We start from the raw sequence: 24,459 nt of genomic DNA on the forward strand, positions 1-24,459 counted from the left end.
TTAGCACTCAGACCTGGCACACTGGGCTGCTGACTGACTGGCCACACACTGACTCATTCTTATTTTCCTTCCCCCCTCTCTCTCTCTCTCCCCTCCATCTCCTGTTTCTTTGGTTTAGGGAAAAGTTGGCTGTGGCTCGCCTGCAGAGGGAAGTCGCACGGAGCAAGAGCGAAGGAACAATGGTAAAGTACAGTGGAAGTGCTCGGCCCTATCATCTTCACGAAGCCAGAAAAGCCACAGTATGTTCACTCCACGTACATACCCACACAGAAACCGTCAGGCTCTGCCAAAACTGTTGTGTTGGCTGAGTGTCTCGACACCTCATCAGAAGCTCTTGAAGGCAGTAATCCTGTAGAAATGCATGTGTAGGCAATAATAGAAGCAAGTACAAAAATACTGTGTTATGTGACAGTTGCCTGTTTGTGGAAAAAGCAGTGCGTTGCACAAATTTGACCTTTTCTGCACAAACTACAGGTACTTGAATGCACTGCCAGGCTCTGTGACCATAGAATGCTGCACACTGCGTCGTGTCTCTGGTAGAAAGTGCTGATGTGCCGTTCTTTTATGAGTTCTGGAGGTGGTCATTAGCATACATATGCGCTCAAAGCAGCGTATATGTTTGTGTCTGCGTTTCCACAAATGTGTCTGAATGCATTTATAGAGTGTGTGTTTGTAAGCGAGGTCAGGAAGCGAGAAGAACCGGGTGATGAAGCGGGGCTCAGCTGATTGCAGCCTCCGAGCAGACGCTCTAACCACAGGCCCAGCTGTTTCACTGCACCCCAGTGACGCCTCTGATTCTGTGTGGCAGCAGGCCTAAAGCTACAGCACACAAGGGCCGACACGCTCCGAGATCTCCTCACCGCTGCGTGTGATTATTGATCCCCAAAGGAAGAATGCTGTATTCTTTCTTCATACCTCTTCAGAGTTGTAGAGGTCAGAGCACAGGGTCAGATACTGAGCAGAGCTCCCTCCTTGGAGATGGGCAGGGGTTTGGCATGTTGCTCAAGGGCATTTTAGCACAGTAGATACTGAATTTATTGGCTGTACCAGATGTGTAGCTAAGTTTGTGCTTCGGCTCGTAAATATAGACACTAAAAGAGCACAGACAAAGACCGGCTTTACCTCTAGGACTTGTTGATGTGAGCAGATGTCAGAGGAAATCACGCTGGAGTCAGCCAGCGCTTACTTTCTGACCTCTGGTTGACTCCAAACTGTCGCCCCCAAGCATGGCCCAGTGTGTGAAACAAGAAGGTTCATTATTGATTTTGAAAAAGGTTCAGCATTGATGGGTTGACACACTGTTGATGAATGGAATATGAACCTGACCATCACTGTTCCTTATAGGCTAGTTGTTTAAGTTGTGTCCAGTGTGTTGTGAAATGAAAATGTATATGTAGATGAAACTGATTTGGTGTTAGATCTCAATAGCTATTCAAAAAATTCATTCACTATGTGTTTGGGGTGTCAGTTTTGGGATTGAAATATTAAAGAAAACAAATGAAACTGAGACTTTTCAAAGTTGTTGGGAAAGAAGATTTTCCTGCAAGTTTGCGTGATCATATTTTTGTGATGATTTTTGGGCGATGTGGTCCAAAACAGCCGTCCTTTTTAAGATACATTTGGGCCAGATCTGACAGACTAAACAGCCCAAAATCAAGTTAGTGTTTGTTGAAGAATAAAAGGGCCATGGACACTTGGTGATTGGTGGTATTTCCCTTTAAAATCAAATTTTGTACAAACCCAAAAGATCTTTGTTTCAACCACAGAATGTCTGTAACAGACTGGAGTAGCCACTTTGAAGTTTGTGGGTTGCTGTGTTGAAGCCTCTTGTTTAGTTGTTTGGTCACTGATATCCTACGCTACAGTTACAGTAGGGAACAAAACAGTAACTGGAGACCTCAGTGTGGCCAAAATGAGTGAGACTGTGTAAGATCACCACTCATAGTCAGATGAGATCTTCAAAGTGATTTGAAGGCGATAAAAAAGTCAGTCTGCTCTCAGTTTGCAGTTGAATGGGGTCAAATTGACAATTAGATGCAATCTGTTTGTGATAATACAGTGGCCGAGTGTAATAAATGATCAAAAATGATAAATCTGCTTACATTCAGACCCGAGCCACAGATATGAAACAGAAATTCTTCCACAAACAGCCACGTAGCTGCTGCAAGAGGGTGATTTAACTGCAAAATGACATTGGTGCTCGATAACCTTGCTTTTATATAGGAATGTACCCAGAAGACAACCAGTTGTTTGAGTTACATTCTGAGTTCCTACAAACTTCTAATCCGATTGTCACATTGTCCTGTGGTTGATTCATTTTGTGCCGTGAACACAGTTTTCTTGGAGACCCACATTCTGGTCCACCAAACCAAATAACAGCCATAAGCAGGAGATGTGTTGATGCACGCTCAGTCATCAAGGTGAAGAAGTCCCAGAAAGCTGAATCTGTTCATCTGGATGTTGTGTTTTCAGTGGGAAAGCTCTGAAACCTCCCAGGAATACCCGTGAGAGAGTCGAAGGGAGTCCATTTGGACGTTGCGTTGGACATCCTCACTGAGAACACATCATTCAGATGAACAGATTCAGCTTTTTGGGGCACAAGTAGGAGAGTTCATGTGGACCACACCAGCAGAGGTTGGTTGCTGTTGCCCCCCACTTTTTCCTTTCTTTTTCCTGCGTGTGCTTACACCAAAGTGTCCACACGTTTGCGTGTCAACACCTCCTCCTCTAACAGTAACCCAGCTTCCTCTGACCTCAGTGCAGCCCAACCAAAATATATCTTTCGCCATGCCGCGAGCCTCCCCAGAAGGCCTGGCTCTCCAACTGACACGACTGGGTGACATGCTAATTATTACTTTAGAGGGCAACATGAGTTACTGTCTGCGCATGCACAGTGTTGAGAGAGGGATGAGTTATCTGTGCCAGACAGGAGGAGGGCGAGGGAGGGGGGGTATGGAGGAAGAAAGGGAGGAGGGGGATATCACTAAGCTCCATTTGAAATTGGGATTATCCCCATTGGATTCCCCTTCCACTCTCTCTCTGGCATTCCTGGGAGGCTTCGGAGCTCAGGCGAGGTTCTTCAATAGGAGTGAAAAAAGAGGCTGCTGCGTAAAGGAGATAATTGTCAAAGTGCTGCCAGAGTGAAGTGGAAACTGCAAACCACCCCCAGCCTGCGTCCAGTCATAGACTCCCAAAACCCATCGCTTTCTTCCCCAACATCCCCCACATCTTTGCCTGCAAGGGGATGAACCGATAGAGTCAGATTAAAACAGTGCAGACTTTTGAAGTGGCACTACCCCGCCTCTGTATCTGATGCCTCTCTTTAGCAGCCTCTGATCGCTGCCTTGATCTGATCGCATAAGGCGATCAGAGATGCCGCGAGAGTGTGCGGCAGTGTTTTTGCAGCGGCATCACGACTGCATTGTGTAGGAAAAAGAAAGGGAAGGGTATCTTTATGATCGTGCAGGGCGCTAGGAAACATTGCCACGATCGTAAGCCTCGGGTTTCGCATATGAAACAGCACTAACTGCACAGTTTACTGAGGAGTGTGTGCTTTAATTCGGCGTCCTGCCGCGAAGCACGAATACTGCTGGCAGCTTGAAGCTGCACCACTCTTGTTATGGATCGTTTGGGAGAATCACATGAAACCTTTTTAAATAATTTGCAGGGCAATCAGTAATTAGGCCTGCGCTGCATTTCACCACATATATGACCACACAAGATGCGTTTTGTTATTAGTGAAAATGATCCGCCTGTCTTACGCCTCTCACTGCTTCTTAAACTTCACATCAAGGCTCGGACGTGCTGCTTTTGGCCCACTCTGCTGAAACTCCTGCTAGAAAAACAGCAGGTTTCCCTTTAGGTGTTTGACAAAGCACAGGTCGGGGTTTATACTGCGAGAGCCTCGGCCTCTTTCCAGCAAGCCCGCTCCCGTCTGTTTGCAACCTCGTCGCTGCTGTAGGTTTTCCCTGGAATTCTTCACGCCCCGATCCCAGAGGCGTGGTGCGGTGAGGTGCCGGGCAGGGCAGGGCAGAGCTGCTCTCTGTCTCCCACTTTTCTTTTGATGCCACTCCGAAGTGCAGTCTAAGTCCGTCAGGGGCAGGATGCCGAGGTTTCCTGTCAGGGGCAGAGAACAGAAGTCTGCGTGTAGGCTTGTAAAGGCGGCGCTGCCTGCTCTGTGGGCTGAGGGGGCGGAGGGGGGCTGGGCTCGCCATTAAAAAGGCATTTAAAGCTGTTAGGTGAGATTATGACCGCTGGAAACGGCTGTCTAAACAACATGTGAAAATAAATGATCTGGCTTTGAGAACAACTAGCTTTATTTTTCTTTGGGTTTTGTGGATGCTCTGTGATATCCGAGCCTCGCCTCGTGCATACCCACACACTGCCGTTTCCACGGGCGCTCGGGCTGATTGCGGCGTTTGATTCTTTCACGGTTGAGCGAAGCATACATGCAAGTGATAAAAGGGAATTTTTTTTTTTTATTTGCCTCAACTCCTCGGCTTAATTGTGCAACTTGCTCATTTAAAAATCTGATTTCTCCGGAGCATTTCATGTAGAAAATGAAGTTAAGATAAAGGAGGAGGACGATGGGGGAGGCGCTGCGTTTGTGAATATAAAGTGAGAGTACAGCATGGTTAAATAAGTCTCCAAGCCACGATAGGAATCAGCTATTTCTGTACACGAAAATGGATTTTGCGTGTGCTGCAATCTTCAAGAGTGTGTGACATAGTTTGTAACGCCACATCAAGTAACATTTGCGGTTCTCTGATGAGGGAATGCCCCTTTTTTAACAGGTCGTTTCACCCGAATCTATCTTGTTGCTATTTCAGCTTCAGGATTTCATTCAATAATTCAACATAGTCACTGAGGAAGCAGCCCTGGATAGCTCTGCAGTATGTCTGTGTTGGACTTTTACAAACATTTACACACTTTTATAGCTGGTATCAAGATTCTAAGCTAAAGCATGACTTGGGGTAGGCTTTAATGTAGACTGATAGAGGAGGTGTCAGATATTCCAGGAAATATCTGACTTAAATAATCCACCTACTCGTCGAGAGGTTGGTGGGTTGATCCCCCTGCTCTTTTCACCTACATGTTGAAGTATCCTTGGGCAAGATATCGAACCCATGTTGCTAAGAAAAACAGCACTCCAGACAAGGGGTGGTGAAGAGCGAGGACCCAACATTAATGGTAAATAATTTTTATACAGTGCTTTTTAATGCATTTCTTATATTACACAGGGTGCATCAAAGAGCAACTGGGTTTAGTATCTTGCCCAAGGCATAAAGGCTGGAGCAGTCAGGGATCAAACCACCAACCTTTGGATTAATAGATGATCTGCTCTACTTCCTGAGCTACAGCCAGGCCGAAGACAGACAAGCTTGTTTAACAAAAAAGCAAGATGTCTAATTTGGCTGATGGCGGGCAGTACAAAGCAGTTCAAAACACAGGAAAACATGCTGGAAACCCTGTGGCGAGGAGGTGGTGACTATAAATACTGAATTATTTGCTGAATTAATCAGCAAAGATGACACAAGGAATCAAAACTAAAAGCAAAGCACAATGAACTAACTCTCAAAATAAAGCAGGAAGTGGGAAAACCAAATGGGGAAAATGCAGACACATGGATGAACTTAGCAGGGAAACTTGACAAAGGTGAAATGAACACTGAGGGAGGAATAAACTCCAAAGCACCAGGGAACTAGGATTAGCACTAATTACACTAAAGAGGAATATATGAAGGTAAATGTAAACACTAAACAAATCAGAAATTAAATAGATCTTAAAAATAAACAAAACTCTAAAGTCCAAAAACTTAAAAACGCTCAATAAATGGACCACAGGTTGTTCCACTTTCTCAAGTGTCACTACAGCTTAGAGAGTAGCTGGCGAGTGTTTACAGCAAGTTGCTATCTCTCTTGCAAACTGCTAGCAACAGCATCAATATGCTAGTGACCAAAGCAATCGCAAGGAGTTTGTTTTACCTATTAGTGCCTGTTAGCAACCTGCAGCAACCACTTGCCAACCAGTTGGGGCATATAAATTTTTCCTGAGCAACCTTGTAGCTGCCAACCAATCTCTGCATCTAAAAATTCCTTTGCCATTTTGTTTTCTTTTGTTTTTTTCAGTACTTGCATTCGCTGATGGTTGGTTGGAGAAACAAGATTTACCAGCATGATGATTTTTGATGTCAGCTGTATGGTTGGCAATATCCTTTTAATTTAAGGTTCCTACTGTACCGGGTCTCAGAGGGTGGTATCTTTAGGACTAAATAGTAGATTTCACAGATGACACCGCTCTTTTGGACCCTCCTGAAACAGAACATCTTAGTATTCTAGAAAATGCTGCAACTCCTGCTGGATTGAAAGTCAGCGAGCCAAAGACTAAAATCACATCCTTTAGCTATAGAGATCATTTTAGACTTTAAACACTGATTTTATCACAATGTAACCTGGAATAAGGACAAGAAACTAATATCAATGTGGCAGCCCAGGCATCTGCATCCAGCTGAAGTTATGACTCTGACTCTCTTAATATTTTTACAAACACCCTAAAGACCAGTTAATCGCTTCACAATACCAGCTAACACACAGTGTCTATTAACAGCTATCAGATATATAATTATGTGAACTTTTGCAGGAAACGAACAAGATTTATTCTTTCTCAGTGTTCTGGCACATACGAGCAGGCTTTTGTTTGAAGGAGAGTTAGATATGCTCCTGTTGGCTACCCCTTTGTTGCAAAAAAAATCATCTGTATTTGTAAACAAAGACCGGAGGCAGGGGGGGGGGAGATAAAACAAGAAGCCTTGGCCTGGATATCTGCTGGCTACACAGGCCCCCTGAGGCTAAGTCATCAGACTAGCTAATGATTGGCTGAACTGCAACAGACACCAGAAAACCGTATCAAAGAAGTCTGAAAGCAACATAACAGCAATTACTGTCACAAACTTACTACATTAGAAAAATACTGTGTTATACTGGAAGATAGCGACATGTTGTCCCTGAAAGGCACCAACATTTAAAATAAACGCAAAGAATGAGACAAAAACTTTCCAGGACTTTTCCAAGATTACTAGATAAGTGTGTAGCATTTGCATATTATCACCAAATAGAACTTCTGTCATAACTAACACTGTTTAAATAACCATATGTGTGGCTTTTCTGCTCACCTGGATTACATTTATCCAAATCAAATAAGCAAATAAGGCACACTGGCAGGGCTCCGGGTCGGCAATATTAATTAATTTTGAGCACGGGGTTTAATTTATTAGCTGTAAGTGGATCGAGGTATGATGATTATCTGACAGTGATTTATTGGTGTGTAAAAAAGAAAAAGCACCTTCAGAGTGGACATGCTCCGTAGCATGCTGCCAGCAGATAAAGGGGCTCTCTGACGGGCTTAAAAAGGAGAGGCTCCACGTGGAGCTCAGGCGCTCGGGGACCCTCATAGAGGGTTTCTGACAGCTGTTTGGAGGATGTGTGACAGCGTGGAGGTTTGGGAACTGGGGGGGACTCAGGTGCTGTCTCTGCAGATTGGCCTTATCAGCCACGGGCAGGGGCCGCGGCCGCGATGGGGTCCCCCCGCAAGACTCAGCACATTCACCGGGTGACGAGCGCTGACAGCCAGGTCCAAATCACATCTCCACACCGTCCCATTCTGGGTGTGTGTGCGTGCGTGGGTGGGGTGGGGGAGCTCCCTTGGCAATGATAAATGGGCCACTCGTATGATTTTGCATATTCCTGGGGTGTGTGTATTATTTGCCACAGTGCCCGTGGCTGTCTAAGAGAGCAGTGGTACACTCCAATAGTGGCGCTCCATGATAATTGAATTGATGGAGTCTTTTGGTGTGGGGATAAAACAGTGTTTGGGCTTACTTTAGTCACAAGTAATCGGAAAACACACACTCCTGCACTTTGATGCTTTCTCTTCTGTTTCTAAACAAACAAGAGCATAATTATAATTTTTATCTTTACGACTTGTATCTGGGAGCCAGCCAGGCCAGGAGGCCCGATCCTCCTCGTGTTACACTTTCATTTGAATCCAGCCTCGCTGATGCACACAAACAGCCCGGTGGCATGTTTTATTAATGAATGGAGAACCTGCGCAGTGCTTTGTGTCCCCGATGTTTGCTTTGCCAGCGAGCCTCCGAGCCGCTCCCGGCCCCTTTGATTAGGCAAAGAGCTCCAACCGAGGCAAGGGGGGGGGGGGGGGGGGGGTGTATGTCCTGTGTAATGAAGAGATTATTGGGCCTGTACCCCCTAACCCTGAACGAGTACAGTGTATATACAGTTGCAGATGGACATCCTACAACACGATGGGACACACGCACATGCACTTAACCTGATAAGGTCGCAGCACAGCACAACAAGGAGAGGCAGAGGCCTCTAATTAATTTAGAGTCCTCAGTGGATCTTAGAGGGTATGGGGGGGGGGGGGGGGGGGGGGGCTCCGAGTATTCTAGTAATTCAGCTCGGATGAATACCATTACCATCTAATGTTGTCCAATTACCGAAGCGGGAGGCTTCATTTTGGGCTCGAGTGCAGCTAATAAAATTTTATGTTCCAAAGCCGCTCGGTGTAACAGATTCTTCATTTATTTCTCAGGCTTTGCGTGTTGATGGTGAGAAATTCTGTCACATACAGATGGATATATTTCTTTATTTATCTCTCTGTGGCAGAGGTCAAATTTAATCCCCAAACCACCCCCCCCCCCCTCCACCCCCCCACCCCCTGATGCCCAAATCTGGGCTTGTTTCTGATATATGTGGTATAAAAATCCAGCAGGAGCTATTTTATAGATTACACCCCTTATTTCATTTGACATTGGCTTCTTTCTCCTTTTTTTTTCTATCCGCTGCATTGTTTAATAGAACAGGAGCATGTTGCCCCCTGCAGGACAAAGAAGGCGGCACACCTCGCCTCATCCTGTCCATACAACAGCGACAGGCTGTCAAGAGAGCGGGGATTATCTCCTCAGCGGCCGGATTAACTAAAATAAATGTTCTCACAGAAAGTTGCCAGCCGTGTTTTCATCCTCTCGGTGTTGACTTTGAGATCTCTTCCCAGGGCTTTTTCTAAAGAAGTGTTGTCTTTGTGGCTGCAGCGAAGCCTTATTAAAGAATATGCTTTCAATTAGAGCACCAAAGGAGGAAAGAAAAAAAAGAGCGAAGTTGCTGCAGACAATAAACATTTCAACCGAGGAGAAATATATTGCCGGGGATTTCTGGCCACAGAAAGATACAGCAATGTTTGATTTAATGTCCTCAGGCCTTGTAAAATTGCAGAAATTATATATTGAACAAAAGCAACACAGGGCTTTTACTACAATGTAGAGACTGTAAATCCTGTGTTGTTATTGAGGTTGTTGGCAAGACTCTGTCAGCAGACACGTAGCGTTCGGTGTTTTATGCCTGGAGGCCTGTGTGGGCAACAAAAAAATCAGGACTAAAGCTGCTACTGCGCTTTTTTTGTTTTGTTTTGCTGAACAAAGCCATGCATGTTGATGCAAATAAAAGGCCTTTGTGCTCATTTGCATCGAGGTGAAATTCAGCTAAACTGCTGCAACGCTGGAGGCTGAAATCGGCGCCCGTTTCTTTAAACGCTAAGTGGAAAATGTGTCCTATAAAATAAAACATAAAACAACTTTATGTGTCATAAAGAAAGAAGAACCAGAAAAGTCATATATATATAAGTGTGTGTGTGTATATATATATATATATATATATATATATATATATATAGATATATATATATATATATACGTCCAGCTCCTGGCAGGGGGATGCACTACTTTACGTTCTTGTATGAGTGGATTTACAGCAGCCATTACTCCTGACAGGGAGAGCCTCACTGCTGCACATAGTAGCCGTGAATTTACTGCCGCGGTGAAGACGGGGACTGGTTTTAATGGTGACTCTGGTTTATTCCCCCTCAGCAGCTGAATCACCCAGTTAGGATCTGCTTTTTAACAGAACTAACAATGTAGAGACACAAGGCTGTTTATAAGGAGAGTATGGTCATACAGAGTAATGGAGGAATGCGACTCGGTGTCACATTACAGTTGTTTAGATGTTTTTCTTTCCAGTTTGGTTTAATGGTTTTTCACGAGAGACCCGGCATAAAGGAGGGCCTCATGTCGAGGAGGATGTTTTGTCCATATGCCACTATATTCTTTCACACCACAAGATGTCCCCATAATGCTTGTCTGTGAGAAAGCACTCCAGCTTCTTTGCAGGCATGCACTGAATAATACCGCATCATGACTGGTGCTGACGATGAGGATGAGGATGGGCAGTAAGTCATTCCATTTGCACTGAAGAGAACTGATGAAGAACTGACAGGATAATCTGGTGATTCCCAACATTATTCATTGGCTCTAAAGCTCTGATTGACTCCAAAACAACTATATATAGAATATTTAAGCATGTGTGCACACCCTCTGTTTAGAGTTAACCAATCACATTTAGATTCATGTTAAATAGTAGCCAGTACACATGTGTAAACAACTGAATTGATTCTCATTGAACTCTTATATAAAGTTCAAATGTTTTATCCAGAGGATTATCCAGAGACTTACTTTTACAGCAAAGAGCTTTCAAAACTTCAGATGTTTAAAGGAATCTGTCAGGAGAGGTGCAGGAGAATTTCCAAGGTAACAGATGTGTTTCCATAGATATACCGTAGAGTACAGTGAAGGCAGTTATTTAAAAGGTTATTTAAAACTTTTATTCACTTATGTACAGTAGTCTGTTTAAAATACTAATGCATTCACTTCAGATGTTTTCTTCCACAGAGCCAGACTTTGTGGTAATGTTTAAAGTGCTCTGGGGGATTAGTTCTCTAGGCTTCCTGAAGCTTTTTTTGCACGTTGACTCCTTTATTACTCATTTTCAGTCCAGTCTTTGTAACTGACCATTTTCAGAGGAATGTTTTGTTTGTTTGTTGAGCCACTTACACAGACCTATGAGTCATTTAAGCACAAAAAAGAAACTTAACTCAGGAGATTAACTATTCTTGTGACTATGCATAACAGAGAACTTTGCAAATACCCAATTATAAGATGTGTCTTTAGGCCCTCTGTGCGTTTTTGTGACAGGCTGCTATTACCAATCTGTGAAAGATGTCAAAGATACCACAGTTTGACAGACATAAAATAGTCCTTTTGCACCAGCAAGGTGATTCCCAAAGAGATATTGGCTGAAAATGTAACATATCTCACAATGGTGTGCAGGGTGTCCTTAAAAAATTTGAGGAAACTGGACAAAAGAAGTGTCAGTATCTGTTCATTTGAACAGTGTCCCGTTTTCCTAGCCAAAGAAAAGAAATCAGAAGTGAGTCGAGACTTTTGCATGGTACTGTATATCCACATATACGTTTCTCACCACCTCCCTGGGTACTTGTACTCCTAGGTGGGAATAAAAGGATGATAATCATCTCTAATCAACACTTGTTAAGCCAAAGTTGAATCTCTTATTCACCAAACACTGCATCTTTGTTTGCAAAAGAAGAAACTTTTTCCCTTTTTCTTTCTAGTGTGTGTCTTTGGCCTCAGATCCATTTGCAGATATTTTACAATCTTGTATTTTTAGCTGATATTCCTGGCAAGGCTTTGACAGTTGGTAGATCACCCAAATCTACGGAAATGGAAGCCAGTGGCTTTGTCATAGACTGTCAGCAGCAGCGACAGATGCTTGGCTTTATGTACAATAGAAACTGCCAGACCAAGAGAATGATCCCAGCTTATTTGCTCCGTCAGCTAAAAAAAAATCCTCCGCCTTGCTGCTAGGAATTTGCTTAAAGCTTTTTCTGCAACTTTGTCAAGAAAACTGGAGTAGGGAGTGTGCCACCACAGGGACCTTAGTCTTTGAAGTTGGGTTTGAGGCAAGGATGTCTTTCTCTTTTGGGATCCAAAGACAGAATCCTTCAGAAATGAAGAATCCAATTAAAGAATTGGAAAAGACCAGAGAAAACTGGCTAAATGCTTCATGGAGACCATATACACCACAAGCAACATTTATAAAGCTCTGAAATCAAGGAATGGAAAGCAGAGATAAGTAGGCATAAGTGATCCCACCTTCCTCTTACCGAGGAACTCCAGCTTTTTAATTCAGGATCTATCAATAGTTGGGTCGAATGAGGTCATGTTTACTCATCATCATAACTATAATGTAAAGGAAAAAAAAGGTGAAACACGCACAAGAAGAGAGGACGGTTGGCATGGTGTGAGGAAGAGAGGAGCAGGGTAAACATGCTATTCATAGCTTCAGTGATATCAGGGAGCATTTTCTGAATAGATCTGAAATGAAATGAAAAGCAGGAGAAAGACTGAGGCACGGGAGGGCGGGCTCAGTGATTTCAGATGACATTTAGTGTGAACTTTCTGTCATAGAGACAGAAAGAAGCGGAGGTTCATTATGAGCGTTTCAAAGTAACAACAAACTACTGGAAGTAATGCCAACCGAGGCGGCCTAAATGTCATCATGCCCTTATTCTTTTATTTCCTCTCACACCTAAAGTCAGGGGGAAAAAGCGGCGAGGCGTGGATTGTTTTTTTCAGCTAGGACAAGCTGTGTTTGGTTTCAGATGTTTGGTGAGCAGATGTTTTGGTGATTATGATGCTGAGACAGCCTGTGTTTGCTTGCCCTGATCCGAGGAGGGTCGAATATTCGGGGAAGGGGGTCGTAAAAATTGTGGCATGTGACTCGAGGGTGATCTTTTTTGCCCCAGGCCACACGCTGCCTGAGAGTTGATCGTCCTTCTGCTCTTTCCCACAGCGAGAAAAGCTGATCCACGAGCTAGAGGAAGAGCGACGCCTGCGACTGGAGAGCGAGAAGCGTCTCCGGGAAGTGACGGAGGAGTCCGAGCTGGGTCAGGCGCAGGTGGTTTCACTGCAGCAGCAATTCTCCAGGTAAAAGAACCCAGGAGCACAGAGCAGGCTTTAAATCCCATTTTCAGCCCTCACTCATTACGTTTGAACAAAAGAAATAAATAAAAACAAACAGAGGGCGAATTACAAAGTTGCTATGATACTGATCCTGATTTATTCAGCATCAGCAAATATTGTATTCAGCCCTCTGTAACCCTGTGTGGGAGGGGATGAAAAGTATGAGCGTCTATAAAATGATTGAGTTTCACTTGAGTGATTTCATCTCCTTTTTATGCAGTGCTGTGAAAAAGTATTTGCCCCCCACCTGATTTCTTTGTTGTTTGTTGTTTGTCTTAGTTGTTTTACCCTGAGTAAGTACAAAATTCAGTTTTTCTTTGATAATTAACCACATTTGTTAGAAAGCTGAGTTCAGTTTCACAAGCCACACTCAGGCCTGGTTACTGGCAGCCCTGTTGAATCCAGAAATCACTTAAATAGAACCTGTCTGAGAAAGTGAAGCAGGTTAAAAGACCTCAAACAGCAACACATCAGGCCATGATCTGAAGAGCTGAGAAACAAAGTCACTGACATGTGTCAGCGGAAAGGGTTAGAAAGCCAAGAAAGGTTTTGTAACTCCAATGAACCACAGTGAGAGCCATTATACACACATGGAGAAAACTTGTATCAGTGGTGAACCTTACCAGGAGTGACCAGCCTACCAAAATTACTGCACCAGAACAACATTAAAGAACCACAGGCCTCACTTTGAACTTTGACCTCGGTTAAGGTCAAAGTTCCCATTTCACATTTACCAAAAACATCTTGATGATCCCCAAGAAAATATCCAGTGGACTGACGAGACAAAAGCTGAACTTTGTGGAAGGTTTGAGTCCTGTTACATCTGACATAAAACTAACAGCATTTCATAAGAGTGGACCAAAATTCCTCCACAATGATGTGAAAGACTCACTTGCACTTATCACAGAAGCTTGATTGCAGTTCTTGCTGCGAAGGGCGGACCAACTACTTTTTAAGGTTATGGGCATTAACAAGTAGGTTTGGATAACTGTTTTCCCTTATCCATGCCTTTGTTTAATATTCAAATTTGCTTTGTTATCTGAAACATGAAAGTGTGACAAATTTGCAAAAATCCCCTCAGAAATCAGGAAGGAGGCAGATACTTTTTCACAGCACTGTATCTGTAACATTGTAAAGAAAATTTTTTTTACTTCTTAACCCCATTTAAGGGCAACCACCCACACATAAATCCTTGAACTGCTTTTCCATTTATTTTCTGTTCTTATTTGAGACTTTATGGATGTGTCGGACACCACGCTAGATGAATAATCCTTGGGTAATAAAAGGTTTTAAAGAGATGACCTCACACGCTTTCCTTTCACTAAACTGCAGGTCATCACAAGCCATCTGCAAGAAATTGTAATCAGTGAAGAAATGTGCTTAATCCTTCAGAGGTTTGACTTATTTCGAGTCCCTTGCATTACTTGTTGTCCTACTTTCATTTGAAAAGGCCAAAGCATCTGGTCATCGAGTAATTATTGTCTCTTTGCTATAAAAGTTATGACAGGAGTTTGAGTAGATTTTACTCAAAGTCTGTAGCTCGGAGTCAGAGTCTGGACCCCTGGATGTTTTTTCCTCTCTGGTTTGAACTCTGTTGCCCTGGAAAAGGGCACCTGTGTTCACTTTTTTTTTTTTTTTTTAACTTTTCATTCACGAAGGAAAAATGAGCCATGCTAGACTTTTCTGTCTTCTAAAACATGTCTTTACCAGAGGCTTAATAAAACTGGACTTTTGGACCCAATGCTAAGAAAAAAAGATAGATGTGCAAGAGTGAAGAATCTCAACTCCCATATTCTTTATAAAAGTGCATTTAAAAGTGACATTCAGCGAATTCAAGGGGAAAAATACTGGTTTCCTAGTCAGATACCTGAATGACCTCACCTGGCTCCTTTCGATGTGGAGGAGTAGCAGCTGTACTGTCTAAGATACTTAGACAGAAACTTCACAGCTTACTGTGAAGTTTCTTAAAACTTCACAGTAAGCTGCAGTAATGGGGTGATCCAAGTGATCAGAGTAAATCTAATAAAACAAACTTTTAAGGAGATATCAGTGGCATGTACAGCAGCCTGGAGCATTTTTTTCCCTGAAGCGTCCAGAAACCAGTAACTATCCCTTTTAGTGAAAGCAATAGATTTTTGCCAGCAATTTTCTGCAATCAGCACAATCTTTCAGTAACCTTCAAAATCGATACCTTGTTCCCACTTTTTCTATTTCTCACATTCTTGTCTTTGCTTTTCCATTTCATCAGAGCACTTCAGTGCCATTTCTCTGAGACGCTTGACCTTGTCTTCGTCAGAAAAAGATCGTCCGATACATTACTTTTGCTTTGCAGAAAGGGAACCCATAAGGCGTGAAGCCCTTAAACAATGCTCTCGTCATAACTTCAGTAACCTCTATTTCATGAACTCGTCCTCCTCTTTGCAGCTGCTGAAGTGTGACAGAGAGGGACAGCAAATCAAGAGCCGGGGCCCGAGTTGATGCCATAATTAGGCGATAGGCATTCAGTATGCAAAAGGACGGGGCTGGGGAAAAAAAAGAGTCTGGGGGATTTTACATTGACTGCTTATCTTCTCATTAAGTTGGTTGGAGAAAATCCGGTACGTTTTAATGGTCCCAGTGTTATAGTGCAGACGAGGGCAGAGTCGCTGCCAGGGGAGGAATAAAATATTTAAGAGCCATTCCAAAGATTTATCACATATTTAAAATGTTCCATTGATGCCTCTGAATTAAGCTCAGCGGTGTTTCTCACTCATGTTGGCCTTCCTCGCATTCCTGATGCACATTTATACAGTTTACACTGTTTCGGAGATAGCTGAGGGAAGTTCATTTTGCTTTATCCTTCCTAAACCTGAAGCAGTTTTCTGTTTCCAGCATTTCCCCTGTCCACGTCTTCCATCAGGGTCACCATCTGACCTTTACGTAGACTTATTGGGTTTTTGCACAGGGTTCCCGGCATAATAAAGAGTGCAGATACAGTGCACTCGTTCCTCAAGGCTAAAAGTGAATTAGTGAGATAGTAGCTCGCAATACAAGAGTCAATGTGCTGAAGCCAGAGTGAGATGAAGTACAGCAATTCTATTAGGGGGGAAATATATGAAGCTTATCCCTGATTGGGTCCTGCACAGGTCCCCGCAGAGCCAGATGAATTTGTCTGCATGGCAGGGGTTGTCCAGATAGATGGCTCTCATTGGGCGTCCGCCGGCTACCGTTCCTGCTGCCAAGCAACGCCGTGGCAGTAAAGACAAAGATTCCATTATGTCCTTAAAAAGCGCTCATCGAAGCGGTGATGTTCGGCCCTACCTCGCTCGGCTGTTGCCATTCCAGCGGTGTGGCGCGCTGACATCATGCTCGATTGCTGCAATTTCCTCGCGTCGTCAATGCTTCTTAGCAACTCCCAAAGGGAACGCGGGGTTCAGGCTGCAAGTTCGAAATATATCTCCCCGCTCCCCTAACGCCTCTGCAGGATTTCACTCTCAGAGCCTTAATCTTTGTTTAAAGCGATGCCCGAGCGCTTATCTGAATGTGAACGAGTCCACTAACAAGCATGTGGAGTGTGTTTACTGGTACCTGGTCCCTTCACCGCATTAGCATGCTTACATGGCAGCCAATAATCTGCGGTGGCAGATGGGACAACAGTGTGGTCACTTTAATTAGCCAGTAAAAAAAAAGAAGCCTTCCTGTAAACCTTTGCCCTACTTGCAACTGCTGTTTCAGTTATTGGCTTACGGATGCTTGCCTTCAACCGGCAGACGACACTTATTTACCTCTCTGCTGGCTGATTGATTGATTCGGGCTCATTATATGTTGTGCATTTGTTGTGTGTGTGTGTGGGTGGGGGGTGGGGGGGTAGAAACCTTAGTTCATCAATGTGTCTTTTTGAGTTAATACCCACAAATCATGTTAAGTGGACGTCCAGTCTTATAAATAGACCGTGATCTGCTTGACCTCAGGCAACAATTGATTTGCGTGTCGCTAATTAATTGAGGTGGCACTTTTGGAATCACAGAGATGAGGATGGAAATAAGGCGGACCAGTTGGAGCGATAAAAGCCAGCCAAGTTCTTTAGCTGGGGTATCAGACTCTATGCAAATAAGTAATTTCTGCTCCGAATTCTTTGCTTTTTGAGCTCTCTGCTTTGTTGTGTGATGATGTGAAGCAGGAAGGTAATGAGCTGCTTGTTACAGCTGCTCTTTACTGTATCAGATACGTGAACAAACAGCAACACCAAACAGAAAAGATCAGTCGGTCACCCCTACAGCCAGACAAACTCCAGGGAATCTCGGCTTCTTACAGCCTTTGTTTTGTCTGCTTTGCTTTTTTTCTTTCCTTTGTAATGCTTGTGTCACGGTTCTGGGTCAGTTTCTACCCAGTATTTTGAGTTTATAATGTTTTGGTTTAATTTTCCATCAGGGATTGTTTTCTTGTTCTCTCGTTGTGTTGATGATGTCGATTATGTTTATTATTAGGGTTTCATATTTCTGTTTATTTGTGTTTAGGATTTGTTCTTCGGTTGTGTCTGCTTAGTATGTCTAGTTCCATGTGTCATTTTCTGTCTGTCTCTCAATGTCGAGTCTGCGTCTTAGTGTGATGGTTTCTTGTTCCTGTTTTATTGTGAGTGTGTTCAGTTTTACCTCTCGTCCCGTTAATGATTCCCAGCTGTGTCTCCCACCTGTGTGTAATCTCCCTGTGATTTTCTGAGTGTATTTAAGTCGTGTCTTCTGTGTTTGTAGTTGCTGGTCCGACTGTGTTTCCACCGTGCTTCATCTGTGTGTTTCCCTGCAGTCTACCGTCATCTGTTTCCGCCCGCTCTCATTCATGTCTAGGTTCGTGTTCTATAGTCAGTTTGTTCCCAGTTTAGTTTAGGCTTTGCTCCGTTTGTCCATTTCCTTTTTTTGTGTTTAATAAACCACCCTCACACCTGTACAAGTGCCTGCGATTGGATCCTCCTTTATTTTCCACACGGCTCATCTCACTCGCCGTGACAGCTTGGGCTATTTTTTTTCCCTTTTTTTTGGCAGGGGTAACAATTTAAGGCAGGAATTGGCAAAACTGAAACAACTGGCTTTTTCTTTTCAGCTTTCACCCTAAAAAAACAAACAAAAAAAAACCAAGAAAGAAAATAAAAGAAATAGCTCAATTTGCTCCCCGAGATCAGAAAGCTGGCATTCTTCAACTGACTGGCCACTTAACTCTAGACATAGGTCTATATCCTCTCCTCTGCATGCACACGCACCCTCCCCCAACCAGTTGGGCTCTTAGCCTGGTGTGGGTCACATGCCCAACCTCCCCTGACCGACCCCCTCTCTAAGGCTTCCACCCACTACTTGCAAGGCCTCTGCAGTCATTAAACTCCAGCGGATTAGCGGGAGACTTCAGCAGCGTCCTTGGCCCACCCTGGACGTCCCCACAACTCCACATCCACACTTTAAGAGCCGGGACGGGCCCAGCAGGGAAAGACAGAGAAAAGATGGGGGACACAACTTAAAAATCTTCTCGTCCTTCCCTAAATGACAGCATAAATTAATCTCAGGGACAGAAACGATCGAGCGCATTTGGATGTCTGTTCTCCGAGGCCTTGACTACATCTCGGCTCCAAGCCCAGACACGATGACCGCAGGGGAGACACAGGGGCCACTGGGGACCCTGCATTAAAAATGTGGCTTGAGGATGAAGAAGACAGTTTTTGCAGGTAATGAGCACAAGTGCAAATTTCATTTTACCCAGGAACTTTTTGCAGTGATTTGTTTTGTTTCCTTCCTCACACTCTAAAAACTTTATTAGACTCATCTCTCTGCCTGTTCTTGGAGGTCAGACACTTCCAGAAAGGAGTGAAAATGTGAAGTCCTTGTTTTCCAAGAGATTCCTCTCTACTTCTTTCTGCTCTATCTTTAAATCAGGCTCTCTGTCGCCCAGAAGACGGGCGCGCTCATTGACAAAACTGGGGCGTTTACAGCCGACTCGCTCCACTTGACTTTGACTCATTACTGTCTTTGAAGGGCCCTCTTCACACAGGATATGGGAGACTTATGGCCAGACTAACAACAGCAGCAGATGACGACGGGTGCCTGCAGATTTACAGCCCAGCGGCGTGCTCTTTTCAGCACGGTGTGAGAACATGCATGCACGCTTGCATACGCAGTGTATTTAGGTGGCCGGTGATGTAAACATGCAGGAATGGCAGCGCTTTTCAAGTCTGGACGCGTTGTTTGGACAGTCACGCTCAGGTTGAGATCCCTCCGCGGTCTGCAGCATTCATGTTCTGCTCCCATTACCACCACCGCCGCCACAGCTGGACCGCCAAAGCCTGATAGGCTCAGACAGGGGGAGCTGAGTGATTGCGCTCTGTTTGCAGATCAATGCCCTCTCTTCTAATCATTCAAGCATCCAGCCACGCCAGGTCCGAGTGTTTTAATTTGGCGCATTCGAAACAGATCTTCCCCCCTCCTCCCACTCCCTCTGCAGGGTTTAGCCAGATGAATCAGGCCCTCTTTTCAAGGCGACACATCTTGGGTCATTAACAGGATGGAGGAGGGGTCAGTCTTTTTTGAAGTTACTTCCTTGCTGTTGCCCAATGGGGGAATGGGGCTGTTAAATAGATAATAGGTGTCTGGACTATTTTGGGAGCACCTCATATTTGAAAGGATTTATTGGTCCGTTTCAGCCCCCTCCCTCCTCTCTTTAACTTCCAAATCTGACCAGGGAATTATGTCTGATTGAACTTAATTTGGGTTATTCTACTCTATCACTTGCACTAAATTACTAGCCCATAAGAGGGCTTTGGTATCAATCTTCCCATTTTTCTTTGAAGATAAGACACAGTCCCCTCACTTAAAGCGCTCCACTGGGCTTCTGTGGCAAAAAGTGACCCATTATCTGCTTGTAATTGTGTCAGACGGCCACAAATACTTGCACATGCCCTCTCCATTGTACCACAGCAACTTCCACCTTGGATTAAACAGGCTGGTTATGATGTTAATAGGTCAGATTACAAGCGTGTGTGGAAGTAGGGCATCCATCTACAGCAGCAGCAGCTCACCGGCTTTCTCTGGAGTGTGAAGCTGGTGGCTGTAGCCTAAAGCCAAAGAGCATGTAATTCAAACTGATCTCATGGTTGCACTATAGATTTGGCTGTCTGGCAGCTGCTCTGAATGACACATATACACAGATGTGTTACACAAGCAGCTCACCTACTTCCTAAAGGGTCGATTCGTCCGCCTCTGCCCCTGTAGTTCAGCTGAGGTGAGTTTTAAAAATATAAACGCTGAATTTCTTCCTCTGAAATAAATCAAAGAAGGGTCACCTCGGTGTAATAATCTGCCTGTTTGCCATTCATTGCTGCAGAATGCTAAGCAGGAAATCTTTATGGTAATCTTTACTTACAGGATACAGAGCTGAGGTTTGATTTTATTCACAAATGATTTCTCAGTTTTATTCCAGTATTTAAATTTGGCTGTTACTTATTTATTTGTTTGTTTTTGCCTGATTTTTTGCAAGAAATGCTGATCAGTCAACCAGTTACTTTCTATAACAACTTAGGTCTCCTTTTTTTTCCAAACTTTCAGAAAATAGCCAGTGTTCAGGCTTACATTTTGAAATTGCGCATTCGACTTGATATAAAGGAAGGCTAGTCAGATTTTACTCAGTGTTAAACGGAGAACTTGGAGTTCACATGGGTTGCAAAGTGGCTTGCAGCCCCTTTGTCAAAGGAGAATAAAATGAAAGATTAAGTAGTATGGCCCAATACTTTTGTCGATGCAGTGTATATTGGACGCTTGATGTACGGTAGAAACCATGCATGAGTGATAACAGACATGCCATTGGCTAAGTCAGACTTGAATCTGCATTAAATGGAGAAAATTGGGTTGACATGTGTTGTAAAGCGGCTTGAAGATGCCAGTTACAAAGCTAAATAGTAGACTTCAATGACTTCCATGGGTGACATTAAAGATGGATGTAGCTTCCAGGTCTGAAAAGTGAAGCCAATTCAGAAGTGCCTTAAATCTGTATTTCTTCCAGCTTGTTAGATTGCCTAGAGAAGTTTGATTGTTTAAAAGTCTATGAGGAGGACGTCTATGCTTCTCACTAGACTTATGTCCCCAGTAAACATTTTCCTAATAGGATTATAGTTTAAATAGCTTGTTTGAAGTTAAGTTTAATACAGCATAAAGTTCTTATTGTGAGTAATTATCCCATTTAGGGTAAAATAAATGACAAATAAGAGAATGATTTAAAGAGTGGCAGCTAAAAGCTTAGCTCAGAGCTTTTAAATCCAGTGGGTACATACATCTTTTTGTCTAACCATTAGTAAAAGAAGCCTGAAATATATTTAACTTATCCAAACTAAGAGAAACACATACATATCCACACTTCTTTTGGGAAATCAGTACAACTGATTTGGTTTCTTTGCTTTTCCTTCAAAATGGCTTGACTGGGTTTGATCAGCAATGTCTTCCACCCCTTCTCTCCATCTTGACCCCTTCAAATTCCCAAAAGTCCATGGTAGGAAGAGGCTGTAGGCTCTGGGTGTAAGTAATGCGCTACACGCTGTCATCACGACTAAGGTCTCCCGCTGGGATGTCTTGCTCAGTCTGTAGCTCTCTCTCACATGTGGGATGCACATGCCTGCAGCCCATAAGGGAGATGCTTAGAGAGGCTCCAGCTAGATGCTCTCGAGAGCCGATGGCTTCTTTGCTGCTAAATGCTTCCTTTGGCCAGGGGTGAACATCTGGGACAGACCTCATGAATTTGTACTCTAAATCCTCCCAAATGTAGTGGAAGTGCTGGGGGTTGAGGGGGATGAAGGAGGAATCTAAATCTGGTCGCCTCCATATGTCCTTTTTAATTTACACTCTTGCAGGCTAGTCCTCGATTGCACCCGGTCTGTGCAGTCTGCGTGGCGCTTCTGCTAAAAACCCTTTTGTGGTTATTTTAGAAGTCTTGGATGGCTGAACTGTTGTGGTTTTTGCACATTTTTACTATTTGCCGTTGTCGTCACAGCAGTCGGCCAGCAATGATGTATGAAATATGATTTACGGGGCACACTAAATGCTCCGGCCGCTTGATCTCTTTTCCCCCTTGCGTCTCTTGCATGTGTGTCTTGTTGGTCAGGTTAAAGTTCTCTGGCGAGAAGCAGCGGTCACAAGGGCGAGGACCTTTGAAATGCTACTCCACTGTAACATGCATGACTGATATGCATGACTTTTACAACTCTGACCTGTCCTCAAAGCCAAACTCTTCACCACCAGTTTTGTTTGCTTCTCTGCTTCATTTAGGTCACGTACTAGAAAGGGTCTCCTTGCGAGTTTTCTGCAAAAACAGCTCTAAGAGGATAAGAGTGGCTTAGCATTGTGTTAAGCTAGGCAATCACCCAGTGGGTGTGTGTTGCTGGAAAGGAGTCTGAGAAGAAGAATGGACTATTTCGGGGCCAAAAAACAAGACAGTTTCGCAGAGCCTTGTTAAGGTCAGATAAGGCGATTGGAGCTGTCGATGGATCAGTCACGCGAGGGCCCCTCATGGCCTCGATTCAGCCGCACAACCAGGTGATTGTTCTCAGTATCGTTTCACCAGCTTTGGGATATTCCAATTGTACTCCGGTCAAATCAGATTAGAGGGTTTCAGTCAACCGAAGCCTGACTGCGGTGCTGATAAAGTGAGAGTGCGACCACAGTCGGAGAGAGCAAGAAGAGCGTCCTCTTGTTCAGGTGAAGATTCTTTGAGGATTCAGATATTTCATCCTCACATTATGGTCTTCATTCTCTAACACATGCCTGTGGGACTTTCTGTGATAAAGAGGAAAAAGAAAGTAAAAGACCTTGCTTTTATTTCTAATTCGGGATAAAGACAAAGTGCCTGCTGAGGAATGCTGGCAGCATGAATATCCCCACAATAGGAGTGTGTATGTCTGAGTGTGTGTGTCTCCTGCTTCATCTGAGCTGTGAAACTTGCAAACATGCACGTGGCAGGAGAGCACTGACTAAAATTAACCAAAAATGTGATGGTAGAAAGCGACTCGCTGGAAGTCCTGTGGAGATCTCTGATCGTGCGGTGAGCGTCCTGGCATGCTGCCTCCCTCTCAGCTTTTCTTGCACGGAAAGTGTCGATTTTATGAAAGCCAAAGCCTCTTAATCACTAATAAAGACCCACACAGCTACACATGTGCGTGTACACAAACACACACACAGGCTGACAAAACAGGGGGATCCCTGTCCTTACTTGTGCAAGTCCCCCCGCCACCACCCTCCCCATGCTATCTGAGACTGCTGGCCTGCTTGCCGCCCAGCAGGTGCCCTTCTCTTGTGTGGAGGGCTTAACATGGGACATATGGGAAAGTCTTTGCCTGCCAGATCACTGTCTTTGCACAGGCTAGTGCCGGATAATGACACGTTGGAGACACAGCAAGTACAGAGTGATAACAGGAGCTGTGCCGTCAGGCTGACTTGGTTGACCCGGCCGCTGGACTGACCGTCGATTGAGTGAAAAGCACTCAGGCTTATATGATGACCGCATGACCTATTTTAGCCCAGAGACCCACATATCTGTTGTAGTGTCTAGGTCACTTTACAGCGGATGACTTCACATATGGAGCTCAGGGACGTCTGCACGGTGCTTCTGGCCTTTTTCCGAAAAAACGGTGGCAGTAAAAATGGAGAAAAAGTCAAGATGGGGTGAGTTTTGAACTGCAATTTTCAGCTTTTGGCAGAGGTTTTTGGAGCCCTTTGATCATTTTCAGGTCTGTGAAGGAATTTGTCATTGAAGGTTAGAGCTGAATAAAGGGGGATGCAGTTTTGATGAATAGAAATAGTTTTGAATGAAGCGTTTGAAGTCATTGTGGCTTCTGACAGCTGTATGGCAAAAAGAGGAAGAGGACTGGAAGTTTTTCATATGCTAACTGTATCACCCGCTCTGTTCTGACAGTGCATCGTTTTGTACCGCTGCGGATCGCTGTCACATGAAGAGCTCTGTGCTCGTGTGCGTTCTCCGTGTGTGTGTGCGTGTTTGAGAGGAGGCGAGAGGGGTGTGTTAGCCTTAACATCGTCAACCTCAGGCTGAAAATTGATTGGAGTCTTAATTGTATTTCCTGGACTGCTGACAAGCACCACACTTGAAATTCAGCCGGTGCGCCACAAGGGTCAGGAGAGTCAGAATTGGCATTTGCCTTTTGTCCTTTCCTTCGTCTCTCCTTCCCAGAATGATGCTTTGAGTAGGTCCCTGCAAGCACTTTGAGATTAATCACACTATCACACTGAGCATGTTTTTTATGTAAACTAATGCTCTGTCATCTGAGGGTTATATTCCATCCATCAAAAGCATTTAGCGTACTCCCTTTCTCTCACATGTAAATATGTTTCAAGGAGCTGACTTTAGCAGAGACAAATTGCACTGTTTACTTGTCTTGTTTAGCTGGGAGCTTGTCCTGTTCTTTACTTAGCTCTGGAAACATACGTTTGCTTATTTAAATGCACTATTTTAATGCTCGAGGAACCGCATTACTTCAGAATTACCTCTCTCGCAAA

General features: G+C 44.1%; 1 protein-coding gene across 12 annotated transcripts in view; it reads left to right on the forward strand.

Annotated features, from left to right (window-relative positions):
• LOC146491542 (nck-associated protein 5-like) overlaps positions 1-24,459 on the forward strand; it is a 183,288-nt gene that overhangs the window by 91,243 nt on the left and 67,586 nt on the right. For 7 of the 12 annotated variants that reach the window (XM_085152009.1, XM_085152014.1, XM_085152021.1 and 4 more), the window contains 2 exons: positions 119-239; positions 12,777-12,910. In XM_085152009.1, the coding sequence (XP_085008135.1) occupies positions 119-239; positions 12,777-12,910 (255 nt within the window). Of the gene's footprint in view, positions 1-118; positions 240-12,776; positions 12,911-17,907; positions 23,611-24,459 lie in introns of those variants that run through there. The other 5 variants (XM_085152010.1, XM_085152015.1, XM_085152017.1 and 2 more) reach the window with 2 other exon arrangements.

The sequence above is a fragment of the Neolamprologus multifasciatus genome, chromosome 23 (assembly GCF_963576455.1).
Source record: "Neolamprologus multifasciatus chromosome 23, fNeoMul1.2, whole genome shotgun sequence".
NCBI classification, from domain to species: Eukaryota; Metazoa; Chordata; class Actinopteri; order Cichliformes; family Cichlidae; genus Neolamprologus; species Neolamprologus multifasciatus.